General features: G+C 44.7%; 1 protein-coding gene across 7 annotated transcripts in view; it reads left to right on the forward strand.

Moving 5' to 3' along the window:
* Positions 1-12,516, forward strand: part of LOC133156418 (zinc finger protein 469) — a 153,864-nt gene extending 141,348 nt beyond the window's left edge. For all 7 annotated transcript variants that reach the window (XM_061282102.1, XM_061282100.1, XM_061282098.1 and 4 more), the window contains one exon: positions 77-12,516. In XM_061282102.1, coding sequence (XP_061138086.1) covers positions 266-11,410 — 11,145 coding nt within the window. In that variant the 5' untranslated portion in view covers positions 77-265 and the 3' untranslated portion in view covers positions 11,411-12,516. The remainder of the gene's footprint in view (positions 1-76) is intronic.
* The last annotated feature ends 12,327 nt before the right edge of the window (positions 12,517-24,843 follow it).

Consider the following 24,843-nt stretch of genomic DNA (forward strand, 5'->3'; position numbering starts at 1 on the left):
AGTCTATTTTGATATGAGGAAAAGTATTTTGATAAAATCGCTTCAGCCTTTCAACTGATCCCGTGTGTTCCTCCAGGTCTGATTTGCTGGGCTGCCAGATCATCGGCGCAAAATGAAAGTCAAGAGATGAGCCTGCAGCAAGCAGCCCGGTCCTTGCACTTCCTGCCCGTGGACGTTTGCTGATTCATGCAACCCAAAAGACGATGCCTCTGTCACCCAGACACCTCATTTGAGAAGCTGACCTTCAAAGCACTCATTGTGCACCATGGCAGGAGAGACTCAGCGAATGCATGCTGTCAAAGAGCCGGGCGCTGAGTCCAAACTGCAGGATGAGGGGACAGCGATGCAACAGCAGAGTGTCAAAACCACAAAGGAGTCTTCAGAGCACTTTTCAAGCGCAGACACCGACGCCAGAGCCAGCAGCAGAGGCCCCAAGCTTGACGAAGTAAAAAAGGAGTGCAACAGTTCTCAGCAGCGTGAGGCTGTAATACGGCCACAGCAAGCTGGCAAGATTGACTTCAGATCATTGCAGAATAGATCAAAGTTTGCCATTGACAGAACCTGGTCCAGTGGCAAAGGAAGTCCCCAATCACCAAGTGGAAAGGGGCGTGGCAGAGAGAAGAACAAGCGCTCTGGAAAGTCAGAGCGCGTCAACCCACAGCACCTTTATAGTCTCAGCATCACCAACACTCGCGCCAACCTCAACATTGGGATTGCCTACCCACAGCAGAAGGTTTCACCAGCGACAAAACTGGACAGCAGCCGTGGCCCAGTCCCGGGCAGCTACAGATTCCACACTCCCAGCATACCTGAGAGGGCGGTTGAGCTCCAGCAAGACGAGCTCAACTACAACCGTTGTTTCGAAGAGGCCTCCTCCAACCTTACCTCTCCAAGCTATACCTCACAGGCACTGGGATCTTCAAGTGGGACATCGTCACACCAACATCCCCCCCTGTCACAGAAACAGCAGCCTGCCACGATGGAGAACACCAATGCACAGTCGGGCGGGCAGCTGATCTTGACTGACTTTCAGCTGAGTGCCTCGAACACGTGGCAGTCTCCTGAGAGAACTTTTAACGGTGCTAACTACGCTTCATCGCAAAAATCCACTGCTCATACAGACAAGACAAATAGCCTTGTGCCTGGCTCTTTTCAATATGGATATAATTTTCTGGAGGAGTCAACCTCTGACTCTTTTCCCTGTGACCAGAACCCACAACCCCAAGACTTTACAGACTCCTCCCTCGGTTCTGTTCATGGGACTCATAATTCATTTTCCTTTTTGCCTGTAGAGGGGCCAAACCTTGCTCAGAACGGCAACAAGTTCAGTAATGAACAGCAGCCGGAGCCCAGGCGCTCTTATCCTCACACCCAGCAGTCACAGTTTATTCAAGCCTTTACTCAGTGCCCCAGGAATCTGAGCGAGGACTCGACCAGCAGTGACAGCTCCGCTTCCGTCTCGCAGCAGCCGGAGCAGGGCAAGAATGAGAGCGCGGACGATCTTGGACAGGTCGACGGTAAAGATGCAGCCGTAGCCCCAGGGAGCACGAAGAACTGTCACCTGAAAGATTCAACTGCCAACCAAAGGACACAAGCAAGTGTGCACCACACAAGAACTATTCCACACACACAAATGCACTTTCTCAGCAAAACTTTAAACAATTCAACAGTCAATCGTATTCAAACAGGCGCAGTGCAATTTGATAAAAGCGGCAATAATCATATTTTAAACGGGTTACCACACTCGTGGGAGGGGCCTAGTAAGACATGTTTACCAGTGGACCAAAACTCAATTCAGTACAGTGATGTGACTGACAAGTTTCAGTTTCAGAATCAGTCTCCACCTAACAAAAGGCTAAACGTATCTAAAGACAACAGAATACAGTGGCAGCAATTGCGACCAGCGGCCGAACTGAGTTATCAAAGCAAAGTAAGCAATCAGAAAGTGCCCTACATGGTTTCACCTTCTGAATGGCAGAATGACAATAAATCCCATCCAGATAGCTCGCTGAAAATCCCCGGTTCTTTTCAAAGCAGCAGAAATGGCGAAGGTTTTTCAAACCAAAGACAGGAGACTGTCAAACAGGTCTCCACCTTCAAAGTAGAAATGAGTCACACGCAACTATGTGAATCAAAGAATAAGGGTTTATATTTCGGGCTCAACCAAACGGTTCCCGTATCGTCGGCGAGGAACTACACCTATTCGCCACTGCAAGTTGCACCCATGGGCCTTATGATGGTGTCGCCTCATGATTCCCCTTTGCCCTCCCCGGCTCATACTCCCGCATCGGGTAGTACCTGCTCTTCCCTCTCGCCAACATCCACCAGTCCAGTAAACAACAACTCTGAGGATAGTCAGATGTCAAAATCAGGTGCCGCCGTCACGTTTTATCACCAGCCCCAGTCCAAAACCCAGTTAGCTCCCGATCACCTTAACACTCACCCGCATCAGTTTCATGCTGAAGGTCAAAGAAACATTCCTTATGTGCCAGACAGAGACAAAGACAACGTGATGGGCTACCTGCACAGCAGCGGGCACACAAAGACAACAATGGATGGGAGCAAAGGTTACATGGACAGTTACGGGATGGAGCATCACCAGCCTCCCCCACCGTACTCTGCGCATCAGCTGTTTGCCACCTCGTTAACCACCGCCAATCTTGACCAGTTGGATGTACTTTTGACTTGTAAGCAGTGTGATCAGAATTTTAGCAACGTCGCTTCATTTCTCGGACATAAGCAATATTGCACACAGCCCAACATGCCAAAGATGGAAGACAATCGAAAGTTCCACACAGAATCATCTAAAGCAGTGCCATCGCCGCCAAATGTTTCCATGTCAAGATGCCCTTCTGACCTTCATCTATCTCTTTTGGGCCTTAACAAGAATGGAGAACTGATGTCAGACAACGAAACCAAAGTTGACAGCAAGGATGATCCAATGAAACTTAACTTGTTCTCTGGCTCTGGCAACCTCCCTGTTCCTCTACCTGAATTGGAAATGGAGGATGCCAAGTTAGACAGCCTAATTACAGAAGCTCTGAATGGGCTTGGGTATCAGTCAGACAACGCAGAAATAGACAGTAGCTTTATTGATGCATTTGCTGATGATGACCTCAACACCGTCAAAGCAACATCCAACAAACAGTGCGTAAAAACAAAAGAAAATGTCGGAGTTGAGAACAAAGACAAACAAGCAGCATTTGACAGCAGCTCACCCAGACAGGAAAGTTCCCTTTACGAGTCAGATGTCGACAGCCCTCGGAGAAATAAAACATATGCCGACAAACCTGTGAAAACACCTCTAAATTTTGAGCGTGATCCGAAAAAAAACAACACCAAAAAAGAGACCCCCTCTAAAAATCCCAAAACAGCCCCGAGGGAGAAGATGAAGGAGCACGAGAGTAAAGTGAAAGCGTCGAGAAAGCTGTGCAAAAGTGACGACGAAAGCGCGAGTGGCCCAAGATTTGTCTTATCAAGCAGGTTCTCGGAACGCTGCGCTTTTAAAGGCTTTCAGGACAGATCTGTGTCAATGCCCATCCAAACGTCCACATCTCCAACCCCAAGGACTGCAGTGAAAGAGAGCAAGAGGAGAAGCACTGGGGGTGGCACATGGAGCAAAGAACTCATACATAAAATAGTCCAACAAAAAAATAAGCTCAATGTTAAAGGCAGCAAAAACCTCAAGTTTTCCTTAGTGATGGAAAGACTGCCGCCCACTGTACAGAACCCTGGATTCGGAGAGTACGACTATGTCTCAGACTCAGACGATGAATGTGAGCCAGTAAAGATAGCAAGCCAAGGCCGACTTAACCAAAGCAGTCGGTGTAAATACACGTACAGCAAAGAGTGTAAATGGCGAGCTCGCAGCGAGAGGGACCGAGCGGCGTGGCGGCATGACTCAAAAGAGTGCTTTGAGGTGAAGAAAAGTGAAGACATTTCTCTTTCGCCTGAGAAACAGGGTTCCCCTCCGAGACTCAAGAGAAGGGGTAGCAGGTGCTCCACAAGCAGTGAACTCAGCACATCAGTGAGTGTTTCAAGCGACAGCACGAACAGCCCTAAAAGCATTGAGCGCATTGAATCGGATTCTGAGAGAAAGGCCGACATTAAAAGAAAAGAATCTCCCGTGCGAAAAATCAATGAAAGTTCCTCCCCACAGAAGTCATGCAATGAGACCAGTACACTGGCACTGACGTTCACTAAATCTCCAAATGCTGACAAAGACAATCTCTTTGACAACGAAAATAGGACGGAGAATTCAACAAACTCAATTCCACATGCAGATATTGTTGACTCGATTCCATCCTCATCAGTCATAGCTTTTGAAAAAGTAAGATATGGCAGTAGCGAATCAATCGAGCCGAAGTCTAACGGCAAAGAAAATATCCCAACACTCAGTTTGTGCACAAACACACTAGAAAGCACAGACAATCTGTGCCCTAAAGAAGAAGAAAGTCAGTGTGCCAAACCATTGCCGTTTACGTCACACTCTCCCACGGGCCACAAAGAAACAGACTCCAGTGTTGACAAAGGTAAAAAAGGCAAAAGAAGACAGAGGGCTCGTTCCAAACAGGCAGAACTGTCAGGCAGCACGACGATTACAAAACAGAGTGACAGTGTGCGGATGGCAAAGGAGGCGAAGACTTTGGTAAATGAGCTCGACATGCACAAGCCAGCATCTCTTTGCACTTCACTGATTGATGAAGTGTGCCTTTCACCAACTCAAAGCCAAGGTCCCTTGATACAAAAAGATGCACTCCACCTCATGCCCTACACCCTGGATCAGGATCAGGGTCTCATGAAGTCCCCTCTTACATTTGACACTTCGTCAATGTTTGGTGACCTAGCAGCATTCGACAGTGGACTTTACTCGGACATGCCGATTCAGAAAGAAGGCTTCCACTCATTAGAGAATACAGTGGACAAAAAAGAAGAATTAATGCCCTCGTTTTCTCCTTTTCTGGAACAAAGAGATTGGAACCTCATAGTAAGCCCAGTTCTACCGGATGAGATTTCACAGTACAAAGGCAATTTTGATAAATGCAACGAAAAGAAATCCGATTACAACGACGTGGCTTTGTCTCTGCCAGAAAAAATAATTGACTACAGTGCAAATCTTAACGGCTGCGCCTCCGAGGATGAATTGGAAATAAAGCGAATCGTGAACGAGCTTGAAAACCAGCTGCAGACAACTAAGCTGGAAACTCCACTCACCCAAGAGGACTCCGAGCAGCTGCAAATGAGCAAGTTCTCGCCCTTACGACTGAGTGAAGACTCTGAAAATGATACCATGGATGCTCGAGTGCCTTCAGAGCCCTTCGCTGAACCGGAACTTCCATGGACCAGTCCATTCCACTTCGACCTAGTGAGTGGACACCACAATCCCCACAATAGTATTGACAGTGAGCCAGGAGCCCTTGAGCATTATGCCAAAAAAGAAGGTGACGCTTCAGATGCATTAATCATGACCTCGCCATTCCATAATGACCGCACGCCAGAGGAGAGAAATCTCAAAAAAGACATTGCCGATGACACAAAAGAGGAGAATGTCTTAGAACAGAGCCGATACACAGAAAACCTGATGAAAAATATTGAGGTCATGTCTGACTCTCTCTTCAAAAGTGAATCCCTTGTATCAGAACACAGGGAGCCAAATGCCACCTCTCTCACAAGTCCACAACAAGAAAGTGAGAGTCATTCAGCTAAGGAAAAAGATCACAGCGAGAAGGGGGCAATTACTGAGAAGCAGAATATATTTTCACCTTCAAGTGTCAAGGAGCAGAAGGACAATATTGAATTCATTCTAAAAGAGTCACAGTCATCGCTCCCTCACAGTGCTGACCACATAGTCTATGTAAAGCAGTCGATTTCATCAGAGCCAAGCGAACCCACCGAAAACACCATTAGCGAGGCCAAAATGGAATTAATTTCAGATGGGCGTGAACCTGAAATGAAAACGCTGATTGAATCTTCTCATCGCTCAAACGTGGTGGATGCACATGCAAATGAGGACACGGCCACAGACAAAAATGTGAATCGGTCACGTCAGAATTGTAACGACCCACCGCTTTTGACAGAAGAAGAGGCACACATTCCTTTATCAGCGACTCTCCTTAAATCCAATCTAGACATTCACAAGTCACCAGAAGATGCGATGGCCGGTGGTAATGAATTGACATCTGAGCACGCCAAACGTTCCGTTGAGAACAAACATTGTTTAGTTGACATTCACAATGTTAGCCCAAATCCTGACTTATTAGTGGACCTACTCACCACAGATAAGCCCTGCAGTCCAATTCTGGTAGAAAGCAACACAGAAAGTCCCCAGAACAGCTTAACATTTCAAGACATCCAAGCTATAGGACAAAACAGTCTGTTAGTTCTTCGCCAGATGGAAAGCCTCAATAATACAGACGCCACGAGATATCCCTGCGAGGCTCCTCAAGTTCATGACTCTTTGAAAAGTGAATCAAATCTGTCATTTAATGTCATTCATAAAAAAGAGGATCTTTTAGATGTTCACGACATCAGAGAAGATCTACCTGTGGACTTCATGGCAAGCAACCTGAACTCACCATGCAGAGACGAAGTAGAGCGACATCACTGCAACTTTCTCCACACCTCTTCACCAGTCAGCCCAATTTTAGCACAACATCAGGAAATGGACAAACTGGAAACCCCATGTAATAGCTCTGTTGACCCGAGTCCGATTCAAAGATCAGGATTACCTGGTGCCAAGTCTGAATACCCAAAGGAGGTGATGGACTGTGACGTAGCCATAAAGACAACGGTCGAGATGAACTGTTCTTTAACTAGCCCACCGCACCTTGAACTTCCTAATTCTGACACCAATTTTCCAGCTCCTGTGCCCAGCAGAGTCGAGCAGTCAAAAAACTTTGACAAATGCAATTCTCATGATTTCAAGCGCAGTCCTCTGAATTACAAAAACAACTCAGATGAACCTCCGCAACTGACTCAGTTCGACTACATACCAATATCACCAGCGAGCAAATTGGATGACAATCCCTTTCTAAAAGCGGGTCACGGTGAGGATCATGAGGAATGCTTTACGCCAACATTGGTTTTCAACAAGGCACCCACTGACACCACAGTGTCGCTGAACCAAGCTGAGGCAACTAAAATAAGTTCCCTAAATGAACCACTCGTCATACAAGACATTTGTTTGGGACTTTCAGCTGAAATGCAAAGCACAGATTCTCCAGCTGATATTGTAAAGGAAGATGTGGATGTCAAGCCCGATCCCTGTGAATCTATCAAATTGCCTCTTCAAAAGCTTGAATCACCGTTAGCAGTAGAAGAGTGCAGTCTACTTCCCATTCAAGACATTTCAGGTTGTCTACTCACCCCTAAGCCACTTAGTGAAAATAGACCATCGTTGGAATCTGGTCAGTGCTTGAAAAAGGAAACCTCACCAAAAAAGGCTCAGAATAACCTTCAGCAGGGGAAAGTACTTTGTGAAATCTGCTTACTGTGTTTCAGGACCGTGCCAGGTCTGAAAAGACATAAGGCCATGAAACATTCAGCCAGAAGCGTAAAGCCTATTCCCCCACCAAACACAACATCAGGCAATCAGGGGATGACGCTTATTTATGAAGCATCACAAACTGGAGAGAAAGAACATAAAGATGACTCACAGCCCTCCCCGGCCCAAATAGCTGAGATGACAGAGAGCGGTACCGCCTTAATATCGAATGTTTCGGCGAATGAGTCAGCCACAAAGGAAATGGCAGCCGAGACAACTGCAGTGGCAGGGGTCGGAACGGGCAATCGAACCTCTCTGGTGCCTACGAAAACAAAAAAGAACAGCAAAGCTCGCAAGAACAGAAGTAGTGAGGAAAACTCAAAGCTTGACCCGTTCTCAGATGAGCTTTTGAATATATTAAAAACAGACCTCCTTCAGGCTATAACTCCTGAGTTTAAGAGCAGTGTGCTGCTGGAGCAAAAGCAGCCTGACAGACATGGAACTGGAACAGAGCAAACACTTCTCAGTTTGACTTCAAATTCTGGCTCTGAGAACACGTCCCAATCTCCAACTGGAGAGACAAATGTTCTCAGTGAAACTGCAGGATTCAATCGAGTCACTGATACAGACAAGAGTTTACGCGCAGACCTGAGTGAGGAGGTGACAGAGGACATATCTGCAAATAACAGTCCATCGATTGAAGACAATATGAGCGCAAAACACCACACGTACAAAAAGAGCACGTGTGCTGCTTCGGATGAGATTCTCAGAAAAGTCGCGGTGGAGGTCAACTGTGAGCTGAACGGCATCTCGTCAGACAAGCTACATCCACTCTCTTGCTTGACTCCGCCTCCTCCTGGCACAAGTCCTGATCTAAAAGCCTTACTTGACGATGACACCATATTTTCGCAATTATTTCCGAGAGACGAAGAAGCAAAAAGAAAAAAGTGCCCGCGAGTGTATGGAAAAAGAAATAAAAGACAGAAGCTTTTATCTGATTCAGATGTCGTTCACGACTGCACCCCTCCCCCAGAAACACACACTGCAACCCCTCACTTGGCGAGCCAACCCAGTGACCATCACACAACCCCTTGTGAATACAAGACTATATCCATTAATGATACCATCATGTTAAACATGTGCCATAACAGTGCACTGAAGGTCCCTGACGTGAAGACAGTGTCTGACGGTAAACAAAAAGACCAAGAAGACCTCCAAGACGACCTTTTGAATCCGTTTCAAAGCACTGTTGATCAAGCTTCTTATGAGTGGAGTAGAGCTCAGGATTTCAGCGTCCTTAATCCAGACACCACGGTGACCTCCGAGCCGATCACCAGAAACGCAGAGGTGTCAAACCCGTCGTGCTCTCCGCCCCAGCAGGACGATGTCGCGGAGAGTGCTCATAACCTCCACATTGACATTCAAAACATCAACACCACCTTTCAACTACCCGAAATTCAGTTCTTTGACTCTAGCAAAGATGTCTCTGTGTCTCCCCCCATTGCAACCGGCAACATGGAAAACAAGGATGATGAAAAGACTAAAAAGCCAACGGAGCGACGAGGTCGAAAGCGACAAGAAGGTGGAATAAAGGTTAAAGATAAGCAGTACAAGTGCAAAGTGTGCTTCACTTGGTTTCTCACTCTTGGCGAGCTCAACTTTCACAAGTTGTCCCATAATCCATCACCGCCGCCAACCTGCTACATGTGTGTCCAACGCAAGTTCAGCTCCAGGGAGCAGTTGCGAGACCATTTATGGGAGAAGCATGCAAAGAACAAGACCGGGATTTGGACCTGCGGAATGTGCTTGAAGGAGATCTCGGACGTGTGGATGTACAATGAGCATTTGCGTGAGCACGCCACTCAGTTTGCTCGTCGGGGTCAGACTCAGGGCTCCATGTTGACCATTCCCGGCTGCTTCATGCAGGAAACAGCCGTGAAGAACTTCATCACCTCTATCATGCAGCACCGGCCTAGCAAAGCCAACCGAGAGTCCAGCAAAGCCACGAGAGAACAAGAACAAACTGCGAGCAGCAACTTGGAGGCAAGCAAAACCCCAGAAGGGGCTGAGCGAAAGCTCCACAAGTCTAAAGGCAGTGGCGGAGGCGGCAGCAAGAACACACTGACCCCACTCGAGGTCCTTCACAAAACGGAAGCACCTAAAAATGTGGAGATGCATCCCAACTGCAAGGACCCCTCCAGAGACTGCCACCACTGTGGGAAGCGGTTCCCGAAACCCTTCAAACTTCAGCGACATTTGGTGGTCCACAATTTGGAGAAGATTTTCCTGTGTCACAAATGTCCCGTGTCTTATCAAGAGGCCCAGGACCTGAAAGAGCATCTGAAGGTCGCACACAAGGAAGCGGACGAGCTAGACTCCAAACACACAACCCTTTACACTTGTGAGCTGTGTGCTGATGTCATGCATGTGATTAAAAAGTCTTTCATCTGCAGCACCTGCAACTACACCTTCTCGAAGAAGGAGCAGTTTGATCGCCACATGGAAAAGCACCTGTCAGGGGCCAATAAAATCTTCAAATTCCGAGGTGTTCACAGGCCTGCCAAGGCATCTCTCTGCCAAGACGATGAATGTGATTCCCCCGCAAGTAAAAAAAGAAGGATTTTCTCCGACAGTCTGCTGGAGAATAGCACAGACAGTGGCATTGCCAGTGTGGGCTCGCTGCATCTAAATCAAGCCTCAGAAACACACACTCCCAAAGCCATCGTGCCCATGTTAGATGACTCCACACAGACGGCCACAAATGACTACCACAGCGAGACAAACAGCGCAAATGTGAAGACTGAGGACATTGCTGAGGACTACTCCGATCTCTTGGTAGAGCTGGAGAAATGTATTTCCATGAGCTCCTCGTCTGCTGCCCCCAAGGAAGAGGAAATTGACAGGACACCCACGGCTCATCTCGACCAAAAATGTGATGGAGAATCGACGACTGAAGCGTGTGACGTGAAAGAGGAGAATGAGTCGGTGTGCATTAGAGTGGAGACCCCCCAGTGGTCAACAAGTAGTGAGAGGGAGGAGACAACTCAAACGAATGACATCGCAGCTTACGGCGACACACAAACGAGTGATTCGCTTACACCTAGCAAAGACCCTTTGAGCAACTCGAGAGAACAAGTCACCGCAAAGACACCCGAGTCACAGCTAGCAGCTGATGCGATGACCGAGAATTCCACACACAGAGCTGTCGGCAAACAACAAGCTTCATTTCATGCGGCGGAGCAGAAGGACAAAGTTAGAACAAGTGACAATGCTAAAGCCAGTATGAAGGCCACAGAATCAACGCAGGTCTTCCCGTCCAAGACTTCAGCCACATCATCGTCATCAAACGAGGAGAAACAATCTCCGAGAGCGCAAAAGAAGAGGAAGGATGTCAAATCCCCGCACAGCCTCCAGAGAGTTTCCTTCCCAGCAACTCAGGAGAACGTGAGCATGGACTCAAGGTGCAAAAAGAAGTACCACCCCAGCAAGGTTTTGAATCCTTCCACGGCGAGAAAATTTGACAGCCCCAACGACTACCCCGTTCTCTCGTCGGTGCGGGATGACATCATGAGCAACAAACTCATATCCAAGTGCAAGACATCGCCCTTGGGGTTGCAGTTAAAACGAAGTTTGCTTGATAGCTGTTCACCAAAGAAAACGGACATTGCAGCCCCTCTTAACGGAGATTACAAAAGCAAAAAGGGAACTGTGGGGCGACCCCTGCACACGTCCATTTCCAAAGTGTCTTCTGTCCCCATGACCAATTCCTTGAACAAGTCCAGGCCAAAGCTGGGGGTGAGGTCTGTAGAGGGCCACTCCTACAGGACAGCAGAGTCCCAAAACCACCTCCTAAGCCAGCTGTTTGGCCAAAAACTCACAAGCTTTAAGATTCCTTTAAGGAAGGACACGTCCGAATCTATTAACTGAGCAGACATTGAGGGACCTGTGAATGAAAAAGTTACCATTTCACAGTTCTTCCAATTTGATTTTTAATTCAATATGGTGAATGAGATTGCACAGCTCTTTTCTGTGAAATGCCTTCTTAAATACGTAGTCACTTTATGTCTCCTTTGTACATGCGCTTGTATCACACAAATGTGAGGACAAATGCCAAATATGATATATAAATGAAAATGCTATTCAGAGAAATCTTTTCTGCTTTTGCTTTTTTAAATATATATATTATCTGTTCCAGAGATTATATTTCAGATGTTTATAGAAAAAGAAAAAAAGAATACTTGAAAAGTCAAATACATCCTTTTAAGAAATGCATGTTCATTTTGCATTCATCACATGTTCTAACCCGTGTACATCTTTCTTGGCAACGGACCAACCTGATGTAATTGTTGACCTGGATTATTGTCTTTGTACATGCTTCCAATGTATTGTTGTGTATTCTTGTAACATTACTGCACTGCATTCTATTAGGCTCTTGTATAAACGTTACATGGTGCTACGTTGCGTTTTATTGTAATGTGAATGCCAATGTCCTCAGAAGGGAACATGAGACCTGTAGCAGTTATACAGCACGTTGATCCCATTGCGTGCTTCCTGGTTCATTCGAGATACTGTGTAAACTCTCCAAGTACTCCATCTGTTGGCTGCTCCAACACGACGTTAGGAAAGATTCCGTTGTTTGAACTCAGGTGCATACAAGGGCTTCGCCGGCCTTCTACCTGTATTCGGAGTTCTTCCCATGCACTGATAATAGCAAACACTCTCTCCCAACATACACACCACAAACACAATCATCTGTGGCGGCAACTCCAAACTGTTTCGTACTGAAGAGTATTTACTTGGACAACAAAAGGTGCTTTATTTTGTTTATACTGTACGTATGCATCTTGTTTTGTATAGTATTGTAGCTAGGTCAACGTCTGTGTCGTGCTCCATGTCAAAGTTTTATTTTGATAATGTGCAAAAGAATGACAAGAAAGGGAAGTGCATCTGTGCAGTCGGTTGCCTCGTGCAAGCTGTAAAGTGGATCACCAAGTGCCTATTTTATAGTTGTTATTAAAGATCTGTATCGATCCCTCCTGGCTCTTTTTCTTCCCTTGTACACTTTGTCGTCCCTGCAGATCTGCTGTCACGCCGTGCGTCAAACACAAAGCAGCACTGGTGCCGCGGGCCAAAAATAGATGCGCAGCCATCAATGACACACTTCATGTTATTGCACACAACTCCAGACGACAGTCACAATTGCATCTTTACTGGCCCCGGTGATCGAGCCGCCACACGTCATGTTGTCCTCACACCATGTGTAACGTGGCTTCTATTCCTACATGAGCATTTGTCATCATCACATAGGAATAAAAAGCCATAGTACACACTGGCTTGCATGCGGAGACAGAAGTCAGACGATCTCGAAAAATGATGAAACCTTTGAAAAAAAGAGGACATTGCATTACTGCCTGGGAAATACTAATATATAACTCATAATGAATGGTTGGATCCTACTATATAGTATTAGAAGTCTATGGGCAAAATATCAAATAAGCAACACCTATACAAAATCCACAACTAATTACCAGCACAGTAATCCCCGCTCCTTTGCAGGAGTTACATTCCAAACCAACTTCATGATCACTGAAATCCACAATATACAAAAACCTAATTTAAATATACCTTAGGCATGTTTTTATTATTGGTATTACATTTGAATATTTGGAAGGTCTTCAAACACACTTGAAATAATACAAACAGATATATTAAGAGCAAGACCAGTGAATGAAACAAATATATTTTGTCGACAGGATAAAAAAAAAAAAGCAGCATAGCCTGCATTATAGAAACTTTTAATCAAACTGTATTTATGCACTTAATGACCTTTTCTGATTTTTTGCTTTGGTCATTAAAACACTGGATGCATGAAATACAGTTGATGTTAATGGGAGGCGTTCCAACGTACATTTGGATTACCTCTTAATTTGATGTACACAGCGTGCAGTGAATCTCCCATATCCTCTGGACAGCCATGTGCTAGAAGGAAGCAAGAGTGGAGTATATGTTATTGAGGTTCGTGCTACTGTGTCACATAAAAAAAAGAAATAGGAGACACACACGCTTCCACACCCACCGGCAAGCCTCTTTTTATCATGTGATCTATGAAGAAATTCTCCAGAGGCCCAGTCGTGCAGGAGCATGACAGGAGCGCTTTGCACTTTGAAGTGGAGCGACATTATCAGGAAGTATCGTCTTGAAATAGCATCTCTTCTCTCCATCTGCGGGGCTGCTTCCCTGTCGCTTCTCATCTTCCGCTCTCTCCCGTCTGTCTGCGGACAGCCTCTTTTTCTTCTCCTACTACCAGCTCAGCAACTTGCTTTTCTCTTCTCTCATCCTTGTCCATCTGTTTACCTCATTTCTGACAATTCCATCCCTCATTTTACCTTTCCTTTCCATTTTCATCTCACCTCCTGGTCGCCTCTCAAGGAGGCCGCGGATTGGGGGGCCGCAAGAGACGAGCCACTGGTCAGCGGTAATGACGCTCGGGCCGAGGGTCGCGCAGGTCGCCTCTGCTGGGAATGTGAGGCGAGCTGGAGATGGATGGAAAGAAGGAAAGGCATGACTAAACACGCAGACTGCATTGAAATGAAATCCCATTGGGATGATGTGATGCGAAGGCTCTGTTCTACAGTGAGAATTGTTTGAATAATTCAATATAAACACTTTTCTCGAGCGGGAATGAAGATGACACAGAAATCAAGACATCAAACCAATGTAGCCTGACAAGAGTCACAACTTTGCTGCCACTCCAACGTAAAGAGGAATCTACACCCTGTCGCTGTTTTAAGACTATATTGCACCTGACAGAAGAGAGGAAGAAAGGAAGCTATAAGGAGCATGAGAAGAAACGAGAGGATACAAATATAGCGGGTGCAAAATGGAAGAGGAAATATGAAAGTAAAGTCAAGCACACTTTAATTAGGGGCCCTTCTCAGCAGGAAGTCACAGCTCAAAGAGCTTTCATCGACTCAACCATTTGTTACTTCACTCGAGTCTGTGTAAAAGTGGGACAATGACAACAACAGCGCTACCTGTTTGATTATCCCGGCAATTACTGGCGCTGTGGCAGCAAGGCCAGGCAAACAAATAAAATACTGGCGCTGAGTGCAGCCCAGCGCCCGACAGTGGTGTCATGGCAAATTGGAGAGGACCACAATAGACCAGCCAATATAGGAAGCCATGTCCGTGAACTATAATGTGGAATGCGGTCCATATTTTAGGTGCTGCTAAATGGGACCTAGTGGGGATGAAAATGTGCTGCGAAATGGGTCCGAGCGGGGATGAAAACGTCATTGCTCATAGCCTTTCAAATGATCCGCTTTTTAGTTGTACTATGAAATCAAAGCAAACAACTTTAATATATTAAGTGGATCCAAAAATACCAATAATTATATCATAATAATGAGTGCATCTTTCTGATAATCCATGGCTTCTCTAGTTAGGCAAAAAACCTGAAGTGGCCTTTTCTGTGCGTATTAATTTAACAGGAATTTATGACTAAGCTCTCACCGAAATTGCCTCTTTTTTTTTGCCACTATGTCCAATGTTGCCGCAAGAACTGTCAATTTTCTTGGTCAAACGAATTAAATGCCTCATCTATGTGTACGTGCGCACACGGTGAAACAAAATTCTTTTGTCACTTAATCCACACACAGATGTCCACAGAATAGCTATTTATTCAGGATGTCTTTTTGTGTTTGTTTTGCAATTCATAATGACATCATGAAAGTAGCTAAAGATGTAGAGACCTGATTAGGCACATAACATCATCTTTCTTTCATCACAGAGCGCAATCCGTTCTCCCCTCTCAAAGTGATTCTGTATGCATTACACCTGTTGGCCTGCTCTCTCTCCCTCACTAGCATCCTCAACGCAAATGCCTGCAATGTGATGGAGCAAATCATTGTACTTGATCCGTCACCCCCTGGCCATCACGGCTCCGCGTAATCCACGCAGTGACTAAGTGAGCGGCGTGCCTGTGGCTTTAAAGCCGCAATCCACAATTGCCATTGAAAAGTGGCCGTGTGTGACCCGCTCTCCTCTGCGGCTCGCGGCGTGGAAGTTGATGACACACAAAAGGGAAGATGGCACACAATGAGTCCAATATCACTCACTTCACATTTTTGTCAATGTCACCGCCTGTTGAATGTGACCTCAAACACGCTGCCATCAATCCATTCTCCCTCTTATCTTGCTCTATTAGTGTGTGTGACTTTGAACGTCACACTACGCTTTTGAGATAACAGATAAGGCAACCTACTGCGAACTAGGATGACTCACCAACACACAGACAAGACAAGGCATTATTGAAAATGTAGGAAAATGTTTGGTTTTGTTTGATGCTGTTTGAGGGGTATTCATTGAAAAATGTGATTATTATTTGTGGTATAAGTGGTGTAGGTCTGAATTTCATCCAACTGAGAACTGCGTCTAATATCTTAGTTACCTTGAATAGTTAAGTGGGAATTAAGAGACAATATCAGCTCTTTGTATAATGCAGTTTTTCACCTGCAAACTGCAATGACACAATAATCCAAATGTTTTTCGAAGAATACCTGTCAGTCAAAACTGAACGTCATTATATCTGGAGCAGCGAAAATAATTGCCCTGATAATCATCTTCTATTGGATGTGATTATATTGTGCAAGTAGTCATAATATTGTGGCTGATCGGTCATCTGACTGTATCCCAGAGGGCATTGCTGTCGAGTCCACCATGTGCAGTATGTGAATAATAATGACAAAGACTACATTACACACAGTGGTAAATCCTGAGAACAAATGTGTCAGCTAACCTAAAGCCTAGTGGCAAGCAGCACACACAACAAAGGGCACTAATGAATGAACTCACAGATGCATGATAATGTGACATACGTACCTGCAGCTCTTCATTCATTCTGCAGACCCTCCCTCATCTTCTTCTCTTTCTTGCTCTTCTCCTTGGTTTGTCAGGCTGAGAGGTTCTACTCACCCCATCGAATTGGGGACCGGGCTCAGCTGCAGAGACTGACATCATCCTTTCACAGAGGAGGTTTTCCCCACCCGCTATCTGCACCTTCTCTCTCTCTCTCTCTCTCTCTCTCTCTCTCTCTCTCGCTCTCTCGCTCTCTCGCTCTCTCGCTCTCTCGCTCTCTCTCTCATATGCATGCTCACTCGCACACTCTCTCTTCATCGCTCTCTCGCTCCAGCTCCCTTCGTATAGGAGCAGACTCTCATCTTTAATCTCTCCCCCACTTTTTGTTTTTATCATTAGTCTACTGCCCTCTCTTCCATTTGCTTTTAACTGCTCTCTAAAGCGTCGCATGGAAGCTCAGCTAGGAAACAAGTTTTAAATCAGGAGTTTCCAGGGCTTCCCACTATTATGTTTTAGCTCTCAGTGGGCTGTGTGAACCTGTCACCGTCAAGGAAGTCTATCTATGAGGGCTTCTCTCTTCGAGCTTATATTAATAGATGCGGCTGCCTTGCAGCTCTCACATTTTCACATTTCAAGATCGGGGAATGCGGGAGTGAAATGAGGAGTGAAGCGTAATGGGCAGCGTTTCCAATTCTTTCCGATCAGCACAATGAAAGTAAAAAAAAAAAAGCGAACAGCGGGAGCCTCTGTGATTGGGAGGAGATGTCTGTCTGTCTGCTGAGGTGCTTGTGGGGAGGGGACGGGTGCTGCTGTCCATGGTGCTGTTTACCACACAAGGAGACATCACCAAGGACACCAGTGACCTTCCAACAAGGCGGGGGAAACCTGTTAGCGCCGCAGCAGAAGCATGGATAAACACGCTCCAACGTGAATGCAAACACACACACACACAAACACACTGCCGTCCAACACCCCCTCCTCTGTCTCCCACAGGCATTTCTCTGCGTCTTGACTCATTTAGGATTACATTCATCATTGTACGGTAACAGTGGCAGGTGAGATTAAAATAGATTAGCCCTATTAAAGGGATTCATATTGCACAAAAACACACACAGAGATACAGATGTCCACTGGTTGACACACACACACACAACAGGACCAACAAAAACTCAGCAAAATGTCTGAAAATGAGTTGAAATGTGAGCGCACACATTCTGGGATGGTTTTGGAAACAGAATGGAGTTGTGTGTTCTGCTGCTTTGTTGTTGTCCTGACTCTCTCCTCAAGAGGTAGCTTTTAGAATCTTGCCTCCTTGTTCCCATAGTGACACTCGCCCTCACACCCACCCCCCACCACCTCTTCCCATTTCATGTGTGTAAAGAGACATCTTTACGTGTGCATTACAAAGCCTAAACGGGGTTGGGGGTGCAACCGCAAGCGAGATCTTATTCTTACAAATAATTTGGGAGATGTAAATAAATAAATAAATAAGATCACCTTACAGATATAAACATTGTCATTTTCTTTGTTTTCGGTGAACAATTTATAAAACAGCCCCCAGTAAAAAGTCCAGTGTGCATTTTTTGTTGAACCAGTTTCAGAGTATATAGCGCTCCACATTCTCTCGAGTTAAATCAACACTTTTGAAATAGATAAATACTCTGAGAGAAAGTATTTATTTAAATTACTATGCCGAGATAACACTACAGGAGTAGACAAGTAACTCTTCCTAGACACATTTGTTTTCCCTCTTGGACAGTGTTAGTTTGACTGGAATTAGATCTCCAGTCCCTGAGTCCAAAGTCAGTAACAACTCCAATTGCATAATAATCATCAAAAATCTCTGCAAAGAGCGAAATGTGATCAAAAGTACATCGGTTGTGCAGCAAAAAATTGGAATGTCCTTATTCATTTCACTGCAAACATTATGTCCAACATTATATTCACCACAATCAAGTTTGCCTCATTTGAACACCACATTTGAAGAGATCATTTCAAGCATATCACTGTTGACCACAGTTTCTAGGAGTGAAAATAACCTCATGGGATTGACTTTTTTTTTGTTTGAGTATCAGTGTTTAATGAGCAAAGAGGAAAATGGCGCTGACTCATCCCTCTCAAAGTGGAGTGCAGGTGTGAAGGCGGAGTTTAACTCTACAGAGTTAATCTAACATAACGATGTGTGAAATAACACTTAGTGTGGACGCCATTCAACTGTGAAAATGTTAACATAACAGTTAAAATCAACTCCCCAAAATGTAATCCTGAAATGTAAAGACTCCAATTTGTGCTGTGTCGTTGCACCGTTGCTAGTGCAGTCCTTCACATAGTTGACTTGACTGCTCCAATCACAATTACTCTTTGATTGACTGCAACTTGTCCGTTTTTCCACTTAGAATCAGATGGAATGGATACGACAAAGTAATTACAAGAGCATTCTCGGGTGTTAATGAACATTTAGACTGACCTTGAAGGCTAAGGAAATGATAGGAAACGCAGATGTATTCTTTCACTTAAACACGCTGTGTGTACTAACAATTCATTATCATTGAATTTGTCACTTTCAAAACAACTTGGTTGATGTAGCAGATTAGGAGATTGATGGCGTGCGCGTGCGTGTGGCCCCAGTAGGAAACAGCACACAGGAGCAAATCCCTTCTCCTCACCTAAACCAGGCGCGTTCCGCATCAGTGAGTTGGAATGAGCAGTGAGGACACTGGAGGCCTGTCTAAGATAGGATTATCTCAACTAAGATTTCCGCCATCTTGAGCTGTCACAACTCTTGACAATAAACAAAGAGACATGTGACAAACTTAATGACATGACGGATGAGGAGGGCCTTCTGCTGCGTCTTCTTAATCATTCACCATCTAGATAATGTAATTCATTAACACCCGAGACCGAAATAGAAAACCCGTGTTGATTCATTCAGCCTGTCGACAGGTTAAATTCGTGTTGCTCCTTCCTGCGGTTTGTATCATTCTAACAATGACAAACATGGCAGAAGACACAATGTGAGCGCAGTGGCAGGCTGGTATTAAATAAATCGAAGCAGTTCCCCATGAGTGCTTTGAGGTAAGTGGTGCTTCTTGACATCCATTTGACGAGAAAAGGACCTTTCTACACAAGAAGAGCTCAAGCAGCAGCTAGGAGAATGCAGTAGGCTTTCAAATGAGGATGTTCATGTCAGCCCCAGTGCATTTTACCATCTCCCAGATATCTCCACCATACTCTCATATATAACTCATTATGTCAGCCAGAGTTATAAGCGCCACATTACATCATGGATTTTAGTTATCACCAATAAATTGGACTTGCTTGATTCCAAACATGTGACTCAGAGCCAGAGCCCCTAGACGACTGTACTGTCCTCACGGCTGTTCTTTTGGGTCTTGAACCAATCCCCGGTGCGCAACAATGCCTATTCTTCTCTGTATAATTGGACTGGATGACAGCCCATCTCCAGTCAGCCCCTGAAAGCCTCAAGTGACAATGGGGTGTCTGACCTGTCGCATGACTTGAATGAGGCAGAGATAACGCTGACACACACACACGCGCAGACACAAATGCACGCACACATACACACGCACACACAGTTTGTGTCCTTCTTGTCAAAGTACATTGAGTTACATTAAATTCCTGGAGTCAAACTCAACCTCTACTTTAGCTAACCTTTAAAAATGAGAGAATAAACTGATTTAATTCAAGAGGACTAGTAAAATTAGCACGCACACATTTGCACAAAAAATTAACACATTTTGCATTGGCGAACTCCTTCAGGTTGGACACTATATATAATCATAAAATCGTCAATTATACACACGCACACGTACATGCACATTAATCAGAACAGCAAGAGAGCACGGCGACAGGTTTAAAGATAAATCAAATTTTTATTAATATCTTTAAACTCTCTATTTACAATAGGAATTCATTAAGAAGCAAAAATCATTGCTGCCGGTGTTGCGCATAAAGCTGGTAGGACAGTGACAAAGTGTACATTTGAATGGCTGCCAGCAAGGTACATTATTATTCAGTCCCTCCGCTATTCTGGCTCGCCTATTTTTATCTGCATGTGAGGTTGTGAATATAAAATCCCAAATCCTGTTGCATATGAAACCACACGCATGCTCACGCGCAAACAGATTGTGAGGCCAACACTGTGACTGTGTCTTAATATAGTTTTCAGGGTGGTATTTGTTCAAGCAGATTCCCGACTTGTGCTCCCAAAAGCACATACTGTGTCTCTGTCCTTCTCAGTATATTTGCTGTTCGCTTTGTCGCCACAGAAACCACTATTACCCAAGCATCCCCTTGCTGTTGGACACTTAAAGTGGCTTCTCCTCGCTCTCACTCGCCATTAAGCCCCTTCTCCCATCTCTCTCTCCCTAGTCAACACTTACTGTGGATGTGCGGAGCCTAGTCGGTAAACATCGGTGACAAACACTGACACTCAACTGCTCGTGGTTAAAAATGGCTCGGTGTTAAAAAATACCTCCGTGTATTCAATATTTGGAACGCAGTGTGATGCCTCAGTCAAGACCTTGACAAGGGCCTTAGACTTAAAGGTTCCCCTCCACACCATATTGATTTAGCTCACCAAAATGTGGTCTATTTTCTCTGTCTATTGACACAATTTGTACAGAAAGACAGCATATGTGTCACAGTTGTATTGAATAGCTCGGGGGTGTTTTGTGGCCATCAGCCATTCTGTATAACAGCAAGAACAAAAACAATGAGAAGGCATTAAAAGCAATTATTTGACTCCAAAGGAAAGCCTGCAGCCGGCAAGCCACATACTAAAACAGGGAAGATCATCTTCTTTGCCGGCAAGCCACATACTAAAACAGGGAAGATCATCTTCTTTGCAGCTTTTTCTTTTTTGGGGGGTTCAGCATGTCAGATGAGCTTCTTTGAATATTCCTGCTAAGGGTGCTCCTTTTGTTGAATCCTTTTGCCCTCCGTTTGTTTTAGGCTAATATCCATGAAAGTTTTACGGACAGATGTGCTTCCTGACTGCGGCAGTCTGAGATTTTCCCCCCAGAGGCTACAGACAGGGAAGATAAGAAGAGTGCATGACTCTGTTTTAAGAATAAGGTTTTAATTATCCAGCCATCAATTTTCCAAACCGCTTGTCCTCACAAGGCTCATGGTGGTGGTGCTGGAGCCCATCCCAGCTGACATCTGGCAGTAGGGGGGACACCATGAACTGGTTGCCAGCATGGCATGCAGACGAACAAAATAACAGTAAAATGGATCCAAGGGCTGCAGTATTTTACTGCCATTTTACAATCCTCTCACTGAAATTTACTTTATACAGATAAAGCTCGTTTTTACACGGTCCAGAATTTGGGAATCGCGTTAACCCTGAAAATACATTGTATAGAAAGGCTCGGTGGTTTTTTTTAGAAAGGTATGTGTTTAGGCAGCCGAAGAGGTTCTTTGTTATGTTGATTTAGGTCAGACATGTTGTTGGGATGCTGAAGGGGTCAGTTTGCTTTAGTGATGTGCATTCCCGTTCTTCTTAAGTGAACTGGATCTTTAGAATCAGTTCAATCAAAAGATTCGTTCAAACGAATCGTTCAAACGAATCGTTCAACGAATCGTAACCCACACACACACACACTGATCCGTTTTGTTTTTTTCTTTACTTCAATAACACACACAACTAAGCAATACACCTGACAAAAAAAACTATCAAGTAAACACACGGTAATGTGTAAAAAAAAAAAGAGAATAAATAAAAGTGCCACACAAATTGTGAAAAAAACGACGCATGTTCCCTGTGACTTTTCGTGTATTTTATTGACATTGTGCTACTCCTTGTGCTCGTCTTTCTATCACCTATCACAAACACATCCAGCAACATGTATGCCACACTATTCGCTTGTTTGTGGCAAGTGGAGAAAAATAGCAGGTTAAAGTGTACATTCAATGGACGATTTTGAGGATGGGGGAACAGAGCAACGTTGTAAAGGTTGATAAATATCTGACGTTCCCGTCGTTGCTTTTAGTCATTCAACAGTTCGGCCAAAATCCCTGTGGTTCATTTATATACAAGGTGATTAATAAAGATCAGAAACATAAGCCTACAATTATCAGTAAGATGCTGATGCTGAATGACAAGACTTGTGAAAGAATGTCCTTCCCAACTGGACATTTTTAATTGATGTTTAGCAGCAATAAATACTGTAGTTATTTTTGTTGTAGACCGGATGTCTTTTGCAATATTTAATTGTGGCACCTTTAAGCATCAGCATCATATTTTACAAACACTTCCCTTTAAAATGATATGATATGGATTAGACCATTTTTTGCTAGTTTGGTGCTTGGGTGGTGGTAGTGAGTGCTGACATTTTGAGGAGATACAACCTGTCGAAAACATTATTTTCCGGCTTTCAGAGTGCTTGGCTTTTACAATGGTCCAAGAAATGGAAAAGATGTAATGATTTCTTCCTCTAGTTACTGTATCCATCATAATACGGCTGCTGCCACTTTGGTCAGCAGCAGCAGGTGGTATCAGGTGGTCTGATGTGACGGAAGTGTAAGTGCTTTTCAAATTGCAGCATAGCTTGTCAGCCCGCGGGCCTTGGGGGTGGTGTGTGTGCATGCGTGTGTGGGTGTGTGCGCGTGTGTGTGTGTGCGTCGCAGGGTAGGATCGAACCATGTTTGTTTACTGAATGGCTTTTCCAAAGTCTGGCCTTCACTTTAACTCTGTGTGTGTGTATGTGTGTGTGTGTGCGTGTACACGCGTGCATGTGTGCGTGCGCGTGTGTGTGTGTGTAACAGTGAGAGAGGGTGGTAGAGGATGGGTGTAAATCTCTGGATGGGTGTTTGGGGACTGTTTGAGAAGATGGCTTATAGCATCTTAGATTGATGAAGTGATGGTGATGGATGGAGGCAATAAAGGTCTGGATGTCCTGTCTGTAGCCGGCGATGAGATTGCTATGAATCACTCGTCTGGGGATACCGAACATGACCATGCTCAATAACCGTCCATTTCTTTCACCGCTTCTTTCACCATCGCTATGATGGAATTGTTTTTTGAATGTACAATTTAGAAGCTCATGGTGCAACAACGTCCTGTGTAATTTGATGAGATCAAATATAAGAGCCGTATCGTCATTTCTGCTTTTTGAAATGTACTGTAATAATGCTCACTTGTAATCGACACTGCGAGAGCAAGTCAGTTTGAAATGAAGAACTACACCGCATCTTAGAGGGAGATGTTTCTAATATTTGGATTTTGGTTCTTTTAGACTCGCCAAGGTCCAATATATATATATATATTTTTTTTTTTTAATAATAAGTTAACATAAATCATCTGTTCCAGGGTCAAACTGTCCCCATCACAAAACATTTTATACCGGTCCAGACAATTTTTAGTAATATCGGTTTTATTTTTAATGAGAAATAACCAAGCCATACAGCAAAGGTGGATTCATCTTCAGAATCCTGCCTGTGTGGCATTTCATGCCTACAAGTCTAATGCACCAAGTTTCCCCCTTGACCCTAGATTAAAAAATAATTGGGTGCCATTCTAATTCCATCGCATTTGATGATGCAGGTTTGTGGAACGCATGAACATACACCTCGCCATGTAACAAAGTGTTTAAAGCATTTAAAGCGTGTTCACTGTTCATCCTTTGTGTGCAAACATTTCATGAGTGATTGCGAGGCACACAAAAACAAATCCAATCAACACAGTCTGCCGCAATTCCCGAAGAGGGTCATTTGAATAAACGGCTATGGCAAATTGCATTGTTTGTGTCAGCACAACAAGTTAATGATCACAGATGATAATTGGAAGTTGGAAGCGAGACCTCTATGTTGTGGCCCATGAATGTTCGGAGGCAAAGAGCTCTTGTGATACAAGAAGCGACATAAGTGATTTTAAAATGGGAACACAATTCATCAGTGAACCATGAATATTCATCCAACTCTCTGGCTCTTCCAGGGCAGCTCATAACACGGCGCTACCGTGTCTCGTCTTTGTGTTGTAGACGTCAAGACACATGAACTCTGTGGTTTCTCATTACAAGAAGAAGAACACACAGCTGTCTGCCAAAGGGATGTGCCACTTTGTTCATTTTGAATACCAAGAAGACCTATTCTGGGTTTCACAACAACTGAGCTCGGTGAACATTCATTTTGAATTCCAAGACCAACTCTGTCTTTCACATCAATGGTCCTCGTTGGATGCACAGCACAGCCAATCTGCAGCTTGTTTGCAATTAACACCATTCATGACATCTTCTCCACCATGAAGGGCCACGGATTGGATTCTGAGGCCTCTCTTCTTCATGTTATGATACCTGCAGGCCCCTTGGTGCTTTCCGTAAATTTTAACATGTAGCCAGTAGTGAGTAGGGCTGCTTGACTGACAGGCCTTGGCCCCTGGGGTTTTCAGAGATGGAGGATGGGTGGAGAAGAGGTGTCAGCAAAGGCTGCACTTGGCTTGGACTTCTCTATATTCTTTGCACTGGTTTCGGACTGTCAGGCAG

This window comes from Syngnathus typhle, linkage group LG7 (genome assembly GCF_033458585.1).
Source record: "Syngnathus typhle isolate RoL2023-S1 ecotype Sweden linkage group LG7, RoL_Styp_1.0, whole genome shotgun sequence".
Classification (NCBI taxonomy): Eukaryota; Metazoa; Chordata; class Actinopteri; order Syngnathiformes; family Syngnathidae; genus Syngnathus; species Syngnathus typhle.